This window comes from Dromaius novaehollandiae, chromosome W, assembly GCF_036370855.1.
Source record: "Dromaius novaehollandiae isolate bDroNov1 chromosome W, bDroNov1.hap1, whole genome shotgun sequence".
Taxonomy (NCBI): domain Eukaryota; kingdom Metazoa; phylum Chordata; class Aves; order Casuariiformes; family Dromaiidae; genus Dromaius; species Dromaius novaehollandiae.
In genome coordinates, this window is record NC_088130.1 from 17,425,168 (window position 1) to 17,442,704 (window position 17,537).

At 40.6% G+C, this 17,537-nt stretch overlaps 1 protein-coding gene across 4 annotated transcripts in view; it reads right to left on the bottom strand.

The window, feature by feature from the left end:
- LOC135323514 (protein patched homolog 1) overlaps positions 1-17,537 on the bottom strand; it is a 74,490-nt gene that overhangs the window by 21,363 nt on the left and 35,590 nt on the right. For all 4 annotated transcript variants that reach the window (XM_064500636.1, XM_064500632.1, XM_064500633.1 and 1 more), the window contains exons 11-15: positions 17,383-17,481; positions 15,948-16,073; positions 8,731-8,849; positions 6,304-6,706; positions 5,480-5,789 (exon numbers count right to left, since the gene is read on the bottom strand). In XM_064500636.1, the coding sequence (XP_064356706.1) occupies positions 5,480-5,789; positions 6,304-6,706; positions 8,731-8,849; positions 15,948-16,073; positions 17,383-17,481 (1,057 nt within the window). The remainder of the gene's footprint in view (positions 1-5,479; positions 5,790-6,303; positions 6,707-8,730; positions 8,850-15,947; positions 16,074-17,382; positions 17,482-17,537) is intronic.

The window sequence follows — 17,537 nt, forward strand, 5'->3', positions numbered from 1 at the left end:
AAGGCAGGAGAAGCAAAAACGTACAAGGGAGGAGAGTCCAGGCTCTTCCCACGTTATGCTGACCAGTAAAGGAGAGCTAGCAAAAGACAAATGCACTGGAATAAAGAGCTTCCTCTCACAGCAAAGGAGACAGTGCAGATGAGATTAGGACTCGCGGGTCCCCTGTCCTTCTCAGAGCCTCTCCTGAGCTGGCATAGCCACATCACTGTCTCAGGACAAGGCTGGATGTGAGAGAGCAACCTAGCACTCTGCTTGTAGATGTATGCAAGGAAGAGTCAAAAATGTCTAAAAGAACGAAGTGTTTTTCCTCAAAAACTACAACTCTAGAATAATCTTGCTCAAAATCTATAGTCGTATTTGCATTTATTACTTCTTTCATATATGTCCTCCCCAAACCAAAGCTGAAGTCTTGCCCTGACATGGATGGTGCAAAACAGAAGGGGTTGAGTTCAGCCCTGATTTAACTCCATTGCCTACTGTGGAGTTAAAACCAGGTGAGAGATTTAGTCCATTACCCAGAAGAGAGACACTCTCCATACAACCCTCCCTCCCTGCCAAATCCTAGCCAGGCACATGAAGCTACAGAAGAGGACATGCGCCACCCATTAACCGTCCTGGGCGAGCGCAGAGCACTGAGGCAGCAGCGGCTATGATATAACCAGAAATTCCACTACAACCGGGGGAAGAAAAAAAACCCCCACACTCCAACTTCCAACTTCAAACAGCGACTCAGCTGCTCGTCGAGCGCAGTGTGAGTGAACACGATTTTGTCAATTTGTTCCATCTGTTCAACTTGTGCAGCTAATACAAGTCGTGGGATCTGCTGCCAGCACGTGTAAAGATCACAGCCAACACCTATTCACTCTCAACTGTTATTTTCCTCTTTGCCACCCTTTAAGGGGGAGGGAATACCTCACAGCGCAAATTTGGATCAGATTTAGCACAGGAAGCCGCAGGCCGGCACAAGGAGGCTCTCTGCGAACAGATGACAAACCGCATGTCCAGGGAAAGGAAGGAAAAGGCCGGGGGGTGCTGGTGCTGCTGCTGCTGCTGCTGCTGGTGGAGGTGCTGGTGGAAATCATCGACCCACCTCACAGCTGCACTGAGGAGCTGTAATGAAAACCATCGCCGCAGAGCTGATAGGTTAGCTACAGCTGTAAGGAGATAAGAGCACTGGAAGAGAAAACATGGCCTGACTGACACTGCCTCAGGGCCCGAGCGCTCATTCCCATGTCTAAACTCTTCCTCCCCCCTACCCCCGGCCGCTGGAAAACTGCCTCCCGCGTCATCCTGACAAAGCCGTACCCCCTCGGAAAGGCAGCAGGTTGGGAACAAAGCAGTGAAATAAGCCTGCCAAACCTGCCACGCGCAGCCCGCCAGCCCCTGCCCACAGAGGGGGCGATTAACGCTAGGTATCCCGACGACCTCGAAGGGACCCTGCAGCCCCCTTGTTTGCTGGGGCCCTCGGCGTGGGGAAAACCGCCGAGGAAGTGCAAAAACACAGATCCGTCTTTCCTGAAGACTGTTTTATTCTGTTTCAGCCTCTTCGAAAACAGCTACGCGAGAGCATTTGCGCTATCCGTAACAGTCACGTAAAAAGTCACTTTGGGAGTTAAGGGGAGGCCGCTGAAGAAGAACGTGGGAAAGCAGGAGAGACCACCAAAGAGCAGCTTAGCTTTTCAGCCGCAATAAAAGCGGCTTTCTTCAGCAAGGGGAGCACACAAGCTGCTATGTGAGACAATATTCAGGGGCAGAACGGCTTCATATCCAGCTCCTGTCTCAGGGCTGAACAGACACACAATACCAAATATATGCATTGCAAACACAAATTGGTAACGTTGCCTGCAAATTATGTTAAAAAAATGGCATGTACATTTTACATTACTATGGTGGGTAGTTACTCAGCTCCCCCCACCCCCAGTGTGTACTCCAGCCCTTACAAGTCTGATCATCCCCCAAATCCAGCTCCCTTTTTTATCTTTATTTCTCAGCTGGCTTAACCACTTTACACTTCAGGTCATTACATTACTGAGCTTGTACACTGCTGAACCTGGAAGACTGGCAAGAATACCAAGAAACCATCATCAGCTGAGCTTCAATTCCAGAGGATTTCAACATTTCAGTAATAAAAATTCCAACAACACTTTGAAATTAATAGCAGAGCTGCTGATTTCCAAGTGAACGGTATTTTTATTATAAATTGTTCACACCAATGACTAACGCATTTAATCTGTTGTAAAAATAACTGAGATTAATGAAATATTTCTGGGCAGAAAGATAAAAGCAATTTGTCCACCCCTTCCTGTGTAAAAGTTACAAAAATGAAGGCAATTTTTTAAAATGTTATGTATGGGACTTCTTTTCATATCAGCAGTGACTTCTGCTGGATAGTTCAGAAGAAAGTGAAATCCTCCAAAGGCATGTGGGATGCTGGAAGAGGGGTGAGGAAGGAATTCCTTCTGACCCATGTGAACAGCTGGCACCACGAAACCGGAGATAAGATTACCCTTTGCAAAACCCAGCCTAATTGCAAGTCATCAGGGAATTCGAGCTACCTCATTTACATTCAGTCACTTACTTACAACAATAATGTTAACATTTCCAGTTTAAATGAATGATTAGTGTTAACTCTCTTCTACTGCATTTTCAGATAACAGAAAATACATTAATAGGATTTGTTATGGAGAAGCAAAATACAAGGCAACCTCTGAGAACAGAGGTGTGCTAGCCTGAAAGCACTCCACTGCAGGCAAACCAGTGGAAACGTGTAGCTAGGACTGAGCATGCTGTCTGGGTAAAAAATGCTTTTGTTCACATGCTACCGCTTCCTTCCAATCCATCGCGTACTCTGCCGGACGAATGCGGAGGTGTCAGAAGGCCATCTTGAGCCATTAATCTCTAGTACTGAATTCCCAGTGAAGTGGTGGGAATTAGCCATGAAGTTCAAATGAAGTTACCCCTACCTTGATTATCCTGCTCTCTCCAGCATGCAAAAATGCACCAACATAACCATTCCTATGCTCACCCAGGATTTTCCCTGGATTCAGCCTAAAACTGTCTCATTTGTAAAATCTGTTTTCACCTTCCCTCCAATCTGCTCCCTCAGTATCAGTCCCAGTTAGCAATGGCCAGAAGTATTACTCTGTTTTCCACTGTCTGCACCTTCACATAATCCCATAATTATGATGAATGTGACAGCTTTTACCATAATAGTTTAGTTCCCCTTATTACATAAATTCCTCGTAATGTTTTAAAACGTAACTTCTTTCTATCGATAAAATATTCATCTCCTTTAGTGTTATAAATTCAGTAGAAAACTGCAAAGATGGTCTTGTGCCTTTACAAACCAGCTGTTTTGTATTAACTGTGTCACTTTGTGGGGAGGTGTCAAGACACAGACCTAAATGCTTAGTATTAATCATAATCATTAATTCTGAACCTGATGGGCAAAAATTACCGATTCTGTCACAGGACTGGAACGAGCACTCCAAACACCACCAGTCACCTTAACGTCTCAGTGTAACTCAGGCTAACAGAGAAACAGAAGGGGCAATGTAATCGTGGGCGGTAAGAAGAGAGCAGGAACACTCCAAAAACACGGGACAAGTGCAGTTGTAGGAGAGCTCCTGCATGTGCACATACATGCTACGCAGGGAAGGAGACGTGCAGGCCCCTGGCATTGGGTGGGGGTTGCATGGACAGTCCTTGGCACAAGGGGAGGATTATAGGCAGGATGGGAGGTGTCTGAAGCAGAAGCACCAGGGGAGGTACGTGGCGGGCCTGCAAGAGGGAAAAGGGGAATGCAAACACCGCTGGGAGGCTCTACGGCCTCAAAAACGCCAGGGGGTCTAAGGGGTCTAATCTCCAGCGTTTCAGTGGGAGAAACCAGCAGCAAAGCAGATCCAAGGCTGCCTCTTCCTGCCTTTATCACTGCAAACTGCACCGCTGAGGGTCAGCACTCATACGTGAAGACACTGAACTCACTCCTACAAAAAACAACCTCTCCTTGAGTCAGCAACTTGCAGATTCCTATCTACTTTACAGCTCTGCATCGGTGCGGGTGGACGGACGGACTGGACCAAACAGCCCACAGCCTGCTGCATTTCTTCCGATTGTATTGGTAAAAATATCCAAAAAAAGAAGAAAAATAAACAAGACACTGAAGTTAAAAGAGAATTTGGAAAAGCCCTGTAGGATGCATGAAGATGCTCGCTTAAAAATCTAGGAAGTGTAGTAAAGTTCCAGTCGAGCGAAACATCTAAGGTATGCTGCATTTTCTTCCTGCCAGTATTGCCTTCTCTTGCAGTTGAATATACTTATGTGAGCAAAATATTTTAAGTAAAACTTCCAGTAAGACGATTGCAATGAATGGATCCAAAATGTTATAAAACTATTTAAAAGAACGAATAACTGAAATCCTGCCTTGCCTGATTTATCAGTGCATTAAATAAACAGGAAACTGGATCATTTTGTTTATTATGCATGTCACTTGGTGGCCTCAGCTTTCCTAATATTGCCCAACATATTTTCAGAAGAAGAAAATCAGCCAAATACTGACAGTTATGTACATGTTTTCTAAGAATCATTGGCTGCATTAGCCATCTGTAAACAGCTAAGGTTAAAATTTACAGTCTCAGTAGGTCAGCACAATTTATTTTTCTGTTGGCAAAAGCTTCCCGGAGATTCTTCCAACAGAAAGACAGAGGTAGGACAGAAGCATTTCTGGGCACAAAGTGTTTCACAACAGAGAACTGCTAAATTTCCTGAGATGAAACACTTATTTATTTGAAATACAAAAAACTTATTTGCCTCAACTTGAATAATTGTAATAGCATGACTTTAATAAGCCCACTTTATCACCAGACTACCTAGAACTTCCCCTCCCCACACCCAGTTATAGTTCAGCACAGATAAAACAGTACCACAGAAAGTGTGAGGATACTTGATAGGAAATCTAGAATGTGTAGTAAGCTCCCAGTCCAATAAAAAGCCTAAGCCACACTGAATTTTCTTCATGCCAGCAGTCCCAGTTAAAGCCAACGGGATCACTCATGTGCTGAAAGTTAAGCCTGTGCCAAAATACATTGCTGGACTGGGGCTTCTCACTTATTGTTCTCAAAACACTCAGCAAACATCTATTTTCCCAAGACATTGGGCCATATTCGGCCATTAATTATAAAGCAGAACTCCCCATTAGCTGCATAGAAATTAATGACATGAGATAGCCTCTCATGAATATAGTCCTTTAAAGCTTCAAAACTGTCTTACTGGGGAGTAAACTTAGCCACAAAGAATCCAAGCAAACTGCTGGGCAAACTGCGAGTTGATGTCAGAGTTTGGATCAGCACCTATGCATTCTCCCTGCTGCTAGCAGGCTTTAACTGTGTGGCTGCATTGGAAGAGGAGAGCATTACTACAGAGAACAAGTGCTTGCTACTGGAGAATTAAAATAAGAAGAGGTCATGCAATTCTCTCTTACCTTGCAGCCAGTCTCGAAAGTAGTGCAGCCACATTTTGGGAAGCTGCTTATCCTCTTCCAACAAAACGTATGTCACGTTGCTGAAACTTTTGTGAAGTTCATAAAGTAAGTGCTGGACATTGGGATAGTCTGCTTTCTGTGTCACTATATACATGTTGTAGAAAGAGAAGTACTTGAACTGTGCAGCAATAAAATCATATTCCCGGGTTTCCCGTGGTACAATGTCTGTGAGATCCAGTCCATCTCTCACCCGGGTAGTTCCATAAAGGCTGAGCCCAAGCAAACTCAGAAAAAGAAAAATAACCACAATCTGCAACAGAAAATGGAAATGCATTTGGTTTTATGTTTCTAAAGAAACTAACAACTCATAATGGCACACTGTAGGACCAGGTTCAAAATTAGCAAGCAACATTATAATTTTAAGCTTTTTTTATTTCTACATACACACACGCACACATACGTAGGTGCGCGCACACACACACTACAGACCCAAAGTATTTTGGGTTATAGTAAAGGGGTGCTAGATTATGGATAGGAAATTTATATGGTAATATAGTTAGAAAGTAGCTTTAGTTTCACAGTTCATGAGCTTATGTTACTGAAAGTCACTGAATCCCCCACACTCGTAACTTACATTTGAAAAGTATGTCACTACAGCAAGATAAAACTTTTAAATTATGAAATTAATTGTAAAATTATGAAGAATTGTTATTCCAAAAGGGTTCTATTTATTCCTTATACTTAATACTATCGTCAGGATAACTCTTCTATTGGGCAAGGAAGAAATCTATTTCTGAAAAACAGGTAAATAGTTTTCTGGTTACCTTAGCTTTTGGTTTTAGCAGGAATGGAGCATAATGCTTTTCTGCAAAAGATGAGAGTGTCCATCTAGTACAGGGTGGCTCAAGGCAATGCATACTGGAGTCTGAGAATTGGGAAAGCAAATCCCTCGTCGAGCTTGTGCTTTCTGGGCTCTGGCAGCTGAGATTATCTTGTGTTACTGTCACTGGCTGCACAGATATTTCTGAGCGAGGCTCTGCTGTGGTGTAGTACACCTGCGTGTGAGGATCGTATTCTGTGCGCAACTGCACTGTAGACTGCATTGTAATCTGAGTTTCATGTGCAAAACTGTGACTGCTGTATGGGGGTGGAGGACTGTAGCAAGTATTATCGCTGTTTTCTGCATATGCTTGAGGCTCAATCTGAATCACTCTAGTGGCACACGGACTGTAAGAGGAGAGAAAAACATCCATTCACACTTAGATAGGTCCTTATTTTAATCAGGCTAGATAGAATAATCTGCTTCTATTCGAGCCTGCTTCTATTACTACTAGATGATTTATGTTAATTAAGCATAATGTTTTGATATGGATTTCCCTCTGCACTTTTAGGAAATATTTCTTAGACATGGTTCAAAGCGAAGGTCTCTGAGAACATACACATTTCTTGTGCCCAAGAAAGAAAGAACAGCATTTGTCTGAAGACACTGGCATCCACCTCACATCGCTCCATTAATTACACACACTAATCAGGCCAATAGCCAAATAATCACACACAGTCTGAATCCACAATAGATGCGCGAGTTTGCATCTACGTGACCATGCTGAGGATTAAACTATTTAGAAGATCAAAATGTAAACACATGACATGCTCAGTTCTTCTGTTTAGAACTATTAAAGTAACTGTTAAATAATATTTGGGCCTTCTGGATAGTATCTCAGGCTTGTGGGAGGCAGGTTGAAATCACTTGCCATACACTGACTGTATGTTTTAAAAATGAAATAAACATATGCAAGGACTAATTCCAAGGAAGGAGAGGCAACATGGAGACAAAATTACAGAAGTATTTCTTTGAAGCATTCCCTTTATTGTAGTCTATTCCAAAGTGTAATAGATACGCAATTTATTTCAAAAAGTTATCAGAAACAAGCCCCTTTCTGTAAATAAAAAACAACAAAGTGGCAACAGAAAACAGTATCAGAGATTTTTCACCAAGTTAACAAATGCTAAATGCAAAAAAGAGGAATTCAGAATATTGCCTACCTAAACAAAGAAAACTCTCATTTAACTGAATTCACTCATATGTACGTGGGCTCAAATTCTGATTCACATGTGGTGCAACTGAAGATGGGGGAATAAATGGAAGGTCCGACTGCTCAGTACTCCTGAGAATCAGGGCTCCAAAAATTCAAGCACATTAAGACCAGCCAGTAAAACTATGGCTCAATAAGAAACAGAAAGCAGGAGTCCTGGCTTGTGATCAATCCCCTGCTCTAACCAACCCCTCAAAAATAAATTTAGGAAAGCACTTTCTCTCTTTGACTTCGAAGTTAAAAAGATCAAACTCGGTCTGCTCCTAAGCAGGTACGAAAGGCTAAGAGGACACAAGGTGCTTTCTCTACATGCTGGTTATGACATGCAAGTGAGAGTGCATGTGTAGAAATGCAGCTTGTCCTCTTCATTACAGGCAAAAGCAAAAACTAAGGTAGAAAACATCCTTGATCTCTAAAGCAGTAGCTCCACTGATGACAGTAGCCTCTTCCTAGCATAACCCTGTCCTCAGAGCTGGCCTAATACAGAGCTGTATTAGGTAAGAGCGTGCATACTACAATTCTCAGCTTATACTGGGGCCGTAGCAGAAACTTCACCAAGTACTATCCTGCAGTGGTATTGAGCATCCTGAATTCCCCACAGTCCTATGAAAAACTGGGCTAAAGGGAGGTCATTTTTATAGTCTACATATTATTTTTATGTATTTAAGTTTCAATGCTTAAAAAGCATAAAAATGAACACATAGTGATTAATTATACTTAAGGCTTCTGGGTATCCCAAGTTATTTACAGTCTTCCATAAGAGACTGGAATCAGGACTTCCAAGCTTACCCAGTACCAGCACTGGATACCTTGCAGTATGCTGTAAAACTCTGAGAAAACTTACAGACATTACTAGAGCACGGATGTCACACATGCTTCCAGAAAGTTGTCTTCCAATGGTTAAAATGAATATGCATATGAATGAAGGGAAATGGGTGTGTAAGAGAGCCAAGTTTGAACTTTTCCCCTCAGTCAGGCACAACATAAGGTAGCCAGTGTATTTCAGTCTCTAGCAATAAAACCATGACACTAACATACTGACCCTGTTGCCATCTTGCTGCAATGAAGACCTCCCACGCCTGAGAAGAGGTGGTAGCACTACTGGTGACCACAAAAATGAGGTACCTCATATACTGCAATTCTATCACACATTCTTACCTTGTAAAACAGCAGAATATATCCAACCTCCTGTCTTCCCGACGATAAAGGTCCATACTCAGGATAGCAGGAAAAATCAGCAGAACCATAGCAAAGTTGAATACCACCACAACTGCTGCCTAGAAATCAACCAGAAGAAGATAAGTCATTACTAAGCTTCACTTAGGGCATCAGCTTTACCAAGCCTAAAACCTCCTTTTAATTCTCATCTACCAACCCATTTATCATGTTGAGTCATCAGACACTGTCAAACTGCTTCCTGAAGAAAGTGGGAGGTATATTTCTATATTCCAGTTTCATTATGGTAGGCCTATTGTAGTTGATTAATTTCTTCTAATATTAAACTTCATATTATTTTAATACCTCTATACCTATAGATGTGGTGGCACCAAGATTTTTTAAGTGGAAAAGACAGTCAATAAATTACATTTTTGTATGAGATCATGCCCTACTGGAGAGTCTCACAGTACAAAAAGATGGAAGCAAAAATCAAACTTGGAACTAGGAGTTAAGTTCTCATGTTTAAGGGATCTGATGTAAATTAAGCACCACAGTAACATTAAAGGACATCATTAAGTCAATAATGAAATAAATGTTTAATTCAATTTTAATGAAACTGCTCCGTTTACCAAAATAGCTATGCATTTGCTGTACTTAAAGGCCAGCTAAAAAGAATAACATTTTAGGACTATCTGTTGCACACTCCTGCTTGTGCTAACTTGACAAATGAGCCAGTCTAACAAAATGAGTCTTAAATTGGAACAAGAGTACTGAAGTTAATTTGTAAAGTGAATATTACTTAAAGAAAAACAACAGCCCTCCCTTTCAAATGATAACCCCTTCCGACACAAAGATTTCCAGAGAATCTCCATAAATGTATGCCATGGTGCAGTATCCATCATCATTGTTAACAGCATTTATTTGTAGTGCGGAGTAGGTAGGAGCGCTAACCATCACAAAGGGAAAATTTGGGCACAGGTGGGGTTGGAAGAGAGTAGTAGAGACAAAGGATAAAGTCAACCAGGATTTTTTTTTAACCAAAAATAAAGCAACTGAAAAAAAATGGTTGTGCCATTAACAGGTTAAAAAAAACCCCTGAAACCCTTACATTTTACCCATTATTTACCTACTACATATTATAATAGCCATAGGAATCTCTATCATAGCCCAGTTTCAGGCTGAGGAAAGTATATAAACTATATCCTCCACCTATATCTCAGGTAAGCACCACTTGGGTTAAGACAATCAAAAAAGGACTAAAATTGGGTTACATAAATTAAGTGTCTGATGTAAATACGTCTTCTTTTTTTTCCAAATATAACTTAATGGCTGCTTTTGACGTTGAACATCAGCCCTCAAAATTGGCAACTCAGAAGGCAAGCCATCCAAAATTAACGTTTTAAAAATACTTGATTTACATGACCCTAAACAGTGCAATTTTGATTTTTTGTCTCTTATCTGAAAATCAAAGTAGTAACCTACTGAATGATTTTAAGGATTTTGAACCTATTAACAATAATAAAAGACTAGTTATTGTTTTTATTTTTCTGAGAATGCCAAAATCAGTTACATAAATATTTTGTAGTTATTTCAATCATATTATCATACATATATTGTATGCAGAAGTGGTTCTCTTTTGTTGTCTCCAGCCTGCTTAAAGAAAGATTTTGGTCCTGATGATTAGTTGGAGACATAACCATTAAAACAGAGTTTATCTAGTGTTTAAAGCCTAATTAGCATTTAACCATCACTTTAATCTTTGAGAGAAAAGATCCAATGACCATTTCATGATTTATAAATATCCACACAGAAAGGTATGTAAGGTCAGAGCCAAGACTTCAAAATTAAGTGATTTCCTTTTGATCGTCTCTAGAATGGATTGAATCTGTCAGGAAAACAAATGGCTGCTGTTGCAAGCAAGGTGTTTGCAGGACCTAGTTCACACAACTGCTCTATTTATTGCTGCCAAATCAGTGAAAGCTGAATCACCCATAAAACATGAGTAATTAGCTGTGTCTAACCAAAAGCTCCTACCAAGGATCAGCTAAGGACTGTTGAGATTTGGAAAAAATCAGTTGAAGCCTGGTCCAAGAATTCATATTCTTCCCAGCATGCCTGAAAAACTAACTGAAGTCCTCTACTTCTGCTCACTTTCATAAACACCTCCTGCCTTATCGGTTCTCTTTGTAGAGGCCAACAACCTGGAATCCCAAATGCTGCTAAACCTGAGAACTAATACTTAAGTGCATGGCAGAGAAGCCATTAAAGTTAGTTGCATTCACATCTGATTTCTGAAGAAGAATTTATAAAGAAGAGTGTTAGGAACTATCCTAGCAACACCTAGTAAATGCACTTATTAACATAGCATCTCTTTTTAAAACATCTAGATCTTCCATCGTGCCATACTGGTGTTGATGTACTGACCCAACAAGTCAAACATTTCTTAAAAATCCTCACTATCCAAACTTGTGTTTTAACGGATTGCTACAGCTTAACATCACACTTCCTACATACTATACATTTTTCTCTCTCTCACTCCCCTCCCTTATCCCAGCATTTCAAGGACATGTCACTCCTCAGCTGTCATAGTTAAATAAATAAAATATTGCTCTTATATCCATTCCAATTTGTCGTCTCATCAAAAAAATCCCAATGAACAGACAATGTGCAGCATGCCTCCCTGAGATCTCAGTTCCTGCTTTACCTCCTGGCTCCAGGGGTAGCTGGCAGCCAGTGAGACAGGGGAAGGAGAAGTAGGCCGAGATTCAGATTAGCAAGGAGAGAAGGAAGCAAGTGAGTCTCTGAACTGACTCCTCAGCCACCACTTCCCCTCCCGATACTATGTGGAAGTCTGGCGGCTGTGAATGGGAACTTATGAAAGACTGTGATCTTTATCTTGGTAACATCCACAATCTGCAACGATCACATTGATTGGAAAAGCACAAACAGAAGCCTGTGGCAGCAGAGCTCCTAGCACACAGGCAATCTGGTAGCAGCAGCCGAGTGGAAAGCATGCTGAGGATTTTTGGGAACAGGCGGGGCGTCTGCTTTCACCCTTTCAGAAAGGAACGGTCAAATGGGAGAGGAAAGGGCCTCAGGCCTTCTCCTTGAAAAATCAACAAAGGTAAGATTAGTCCAAGAAGGGGAAAAAACACGGGGCCTGCTCTAGGGTGTGAAATGAAGGCGTTCACTGAAATGAGAACATCAGAGCAAAGTCGGAAAATGCCACGAAGCAGACAAAATTTTGGTCACTTTCTGAGAAGCATCCTTTAATAAAGCACAGCCTAAAAATGTTACTGCTGCTGCTGCTGCAACTGTTAAGCGAAACAGAAGAATGGCAGTCTGTGCTGGAGGCGGCGAGGGAGAGGCGAGCCAGGCTGGCAGGCTGGGGCCCTGCCGAAGGTATGCGCTGCTATTTGCCATTCCTGGCAGCCCACCCAGGGAGAATGGGTGTGCTGTATAGCCAGAGGTGATGAACAGGCGAGGAGGTCTGTCAGGGAAACTTCCACCCTGCTGCTGCCTATCTGCAGCTCCCTCCTGACAGCACACAGACTCAGATTTCCACCCCCTCCTTCTCCTTAGGCTCTAATTTTGCTTGTTAAATTCTCATGTCAGGAGCAGAGAAAGTGAAAAGGCTTGGGTAAGAGGAGGGGGACAAACTGCTTCAGTGCAGTAAGATAATGAACAAGCTTAAAAACTTACATTCTTTCTCTCCACAAACCCACCACCACCACCTGGTAATGCACTTTTATATTTAGGAAAAAGCTTGTCATCCGTACTGTGAGGAAAAAAATATTACTGCTAAGACTTATTGGGCAAAGTTCCACCCTTATTCATTAGTGAATCCATACCGCTCTTCTGCTGCTAGAGGAGGAAACTCCTGGTGTAAACAAGAAGAGTTAGGTGAATTTTTCTGAAGCTGTGTCTCTTCTCTTTCCAGAGAAGAATATATTCCATCGGGGGTCTGAATATTCTGTCTGCAGGACTTATACTCTGCCATGCCTTCTTCATTTATCCTCAAAACAAAGTGCTGTATTTAAGACATCCCTACAGCAAACTTCAAAAACCTTCAGGGGATTTCTTCAATATCCCCCTCTCCAGATTTTAAGAAATGCAACGCATCTGAAAACTCAGGACCTACTCTTTCAAAGTCCCGAGCACTCCCTTGCAGGTGATTCTTGTGACTGAGTACATGGGATGCATTCGGCATCTCAAAGCCTAAACCCCCCTCAAATAAGAGGCTGATAAGATCAACAAGTGATGAGGAAAAAACTGCTGACAGCTAAAAAGCTAAAACAGTCCTTATCCCCATAAAGGAATTAATTTTAAAAATCTCACTTTAAAAATCACTGATTTCCTTTTCTTTAACTCAGCAAGAGCTAACCCACTTTGTTGGGCTAACTCTATCAAACTCCTGAGACAGCAGCAAACTTGCACTGTTTAAATTCCATGAAGTAAATGAACAACTCAGGTATCAAAGAACTGCATTAGCTGACAGTTGGGAAAGAAGAAAGCACTGATACGCAAAACAGGTTTTAACTAAAAGTTGGGCTTCCACATGCAGGGCTAGTCAGGAAGCCATTTATTTTCCCTCAGCAGCTGCGTTATTTTAAAGATACTGGGCCTCAAAAGTTATGGAAACTTTGACAGTTATCTTGCGAGGTCTTAAGAAAAGTGAATGAAGAGCAAAATAAGGTCAAGAGCAATCCTTTTTTTTAGCCCATGTGTTAAAAATTCACTATCTAGATAAGAAGAAGTCAGCATCCGTGAAAAGTAAACTGCAGTATTTCATCGCTTTCTAAATTTTGCTAGGAAGCTCAAAGACAGCAAGGAGTTCTTGTTTAAACAAGCCTGAGTAAGGAGGAGAAGGAGGAAGAAGACTGTAAATAAAGAAATCCATATAGAAATACAGACCACCCACCAAAATCTGCCACGGTTAGCCGATTTTGAATGCTATGATTAAATGCTTCACCTGATTTTGATTATACCTGGTGAAGCTAGACAAAGCAAGTAATAGATGATCCTTTCTAGCAATAACGGCTGTCATTTTAGTGGTTCCTAACTTATATACACGTATTGCTCTAGTACCAACAAATCCTCAGAACAGGTCCCCAGTTGCCCTTTTTACATGTTTTTTCAGTTCTTATATACAGGGTTTACTATGTGCAAGCAAAAACAGGTTACAGATGCATGTGAGAAAAGACTGAGCAATTCAAAGGTTAATTTCTGGACACTAACGTTCCTACCCTACACAGATTCCATATTAATCACTGCCTTAAAAAAGACTTTGATCATGATGTTATTCTGAATAATATCAACATGTTTATACATGGCTATGCTGAAATCTCATCAGAAACTTTCTGTGTTTGTCATTTCGTTTTTTGAAAGCACCATGCATTTGACAACACAGGCTTCCTTTTCCGAACTTCTGTTGACCGAGTTCATAGCAAGTCATAAGAGATGGCAGCAGTTCAAAAAGTAAAGGCTTTAGGAAAAAGTAAATTTAATTTATAGTCAAATTACTATGACAGTTATAGCTGTTGTCTCCACAGATGTTCCAAATGCAACCTACCATGTTCTTATATGAAAAGTGAGAACGGAGACAGGCTGAGCAAAATCTGATCAGAGAAGAAAGAATTCATTTTGGTGGTTCACAGTTGAGCAGAGTGATTAGGACAGAGTGACCCATCTCTATCGGGTCCTTCTTAGGTGAGATGCATCTAGGCTGAAGCAGTGTCTACAAGGCACAGTCACTCCAAAACCAGACAAGAGAAAAATGGGACTTCTGATTCCTAGTGAAAATCTCCAGTATCCTTTTTGCTCCTTAAGGAACATGTTGGATGTTTGAATTTAGGCCACAGAATTAGACGACATAAATCACTTCTTCCAAAATTAGGAGGGTTAGACTAAAAATATTTCACACACTCAAACTGGTCTTTGGCTTAATATAAAACAATTCACTGTCATATTCCCCGTAAGAAGAGAAATCTGTGTTTTGGCAAGGCAGCAGAACTAAATACTGCTAAGCATCCAGGATGAAAGCTCTGGTTTTAGATGCCACAGATAACTCAACTGACAACTATGCAGCAAATCAATGTTGCCTTTATTTTCCTTCACTCTCTCTATTACTTACTACCAAATTGCCTTTTGAGAAGAAAATCGTAAACAAGTTATTAATGTTTATTGGTCATTTAGCTGCAATCATCAATGTTCTACCATTTTACAGCTTAATGCAGGCATGCTTAAATCTCTGAAAACAGCAATAATTGCCACAGGTATTAAGAAAAATTGCAGCCCTTGCTTCCTCTGGGTAGGTCAAGGGCTCAAGGAGAATGAAAAATGACTGGAGAGCCAGGCTATAACAGAAGAAAAATGACTACTGAAAAAGTGCAGTTTTCCTGCTCTGCACCAAGGTCAGACACTGCTATAAATTGTTTGCGAGTTAAAGCTGTGTCAGAGGAGAACATCCCAAAGCTTTCTTCCAAGAGCCCTTGCTTTTAAAAGAAGCTTTCTTCAGCATCCTTCAACATTGCATCTTCCTGAAGGTATATTATCACAGACAAATATGAGAAGACAGTAAGAGAGAGAGAGAGAGAGCGAGCGCGCGATACATTGTTCAGCACATAAAATTCACATTTTCTCTCAAAACGGTTAGAACATAAAATTCTCGATGAAGTTTTCTCCAACAGTTTGCTAAATTTACTTTCAGAATAAGGCAGTACAAACTGCTGCAGTAATAATTAACGTGGCAAGCGCATTCTCACTGCTGTCATTGCACTTTGGTTGTGGTTTGTAACAGCAGCAAATTGGACAAACCTCAATGAAAGCAATGAATTTCTACTCAGGAAATGCAATGGTATTATAAACTAGAATACAGTCTGTTGCTGTTGACTGTCTTAAGAATTCAAATCTTGCTGGTAACTTGTTTTTGCTTAGTTGCATACTTCTTGGTTTTTGCACTCAACCCACTGGGATGAGGCAGGACATTCACCCACCAAAAGGATGTGAGAGACTCAATGTGTGAGAAACAGGAGGAGCAGAATCAAGGGGAAAAAGCAGTTGTTATCATCCAGAACTACAGTAAACAGTGATCACATACCGGTTCAGTGAACTGCAAAAGGACTCAACACGGACTTTAACACTACCACTAATAGTTATCATTGGCCTCCCATGATGAGATCGTCTGTAAGAGCTAACAAAACAGCATATAAACTTACTTGGAGTGAAAATGCTCGTAAAGCAGGAATAGGGATTAAGGCAGCCATAAAGAAAGCAGTAACATTGCTGATAGATGTAAGGGCTACACTTGCTCCTGTTCGCTTCAAACATTCACCTGTTCTGTCCTGCAAAACAAATGGTGTATCTTAAAAGTCAAGTGAATAAGGTGATGTCCCCCAAATGAAGGGGTCATCCTAGATATAACATGGTAACAGTGTTATATTAATTAATAACTATTACAAGGAACTTGTGAATACAAGCATGTATTTGAAAGAATCTGACAATAAACAACCTACTAAGTACAGCATCCAGGAGAAAAGCAGATGACACATGAAGCGCTAACATTTTTGAAGGTACAAGGTATTACAGAAGGTATTATCAAAGCTGACTCTAGCTTCAAAAGTCAAAGCTACATGAATACTAACGTTAGATACTAAGTACATCTGTTAAGTAGGATGTATTTCATATCAGAGCAGTTACTTTGCGTTCTCATCATTTTTCAGACAAAGTAAGCATGCATTAACAGCATAGACACATAACGTATCTACATGTCTTGAAGTATGCAACAACAACGACAAAAGGCAAGGATTAAACACACAAAAAGAGAGAAACAAACACATACACACAGGACCACTTCCCAACCCAGTAGGCTATTTTGAAGCATATGGAGGTTATTGTAGAATGCGTTTGTAGTGCCTGCATGCTGAACGAGCTGAAAAGAGTACATCAAAGACACTGCTTGTACAAAACAAAATGGGCAAATACACATTGCTTTTAAATGATTTGTACTTTGGATATGAAACTTTGGACTGAGAACAAAAAGGTCAATAAAGGAAAAGATCATAAAAGTGAGGAGATTTCATATTTCATAACATGAAGATGCTGTGCTTTGGAATGTCATGGTCAATTATAAATAAGAGGAAAGAGAAACAGGGAAAAATATATAAAATATCACACTTTTAAGGTTATAACACACAAACAAAGGTAACAGTGAATGCAAGTAAAAATGTTTCTTCTCCAAGATGACCTCCTCCTCTTCCTTTTCACCTTAAGTTTTTTGTGTTCTTCTGTTAAAAATATTTTATCATTTTCATGTCAGACTTCTGTATTTCCGTTTGCTCCAAAATTTACATTGACCTTCTTTGAAGTCTTGGGCACACACGGAATTTGCATTATGTAAATAAGCTATTATATCACAGTTCTAAACTCAATTTCTGAAATAAAATAAATCTAGGACACTACTACATAGCAATGAATGTTCCAAAATATTCTAGGATCGCATATACTGCATTCATCATCACATTAAAAAAAACCAAACAAACAAAAAAACCCACACATCCCCAAAACACCCTACTAATCAATTCTAGGTACAATATATTTTCCTGCATGAAGCTTTTTCTTTTGTTTTCCCCCAACTCCCCATTTTGTCATTACCTCAAATGGAATTCTCTTATTCTGCCCTGTTTCACTAAATGCATGTGCTAGAAGGAAAACATCATCTACGCCAACTCCAAGAGCAAGAAAAGGCAAAACCTTGGGGGAAAAAACAAACAAAAGAACAAGAAAGTTAATACTTCCATGATCTACCA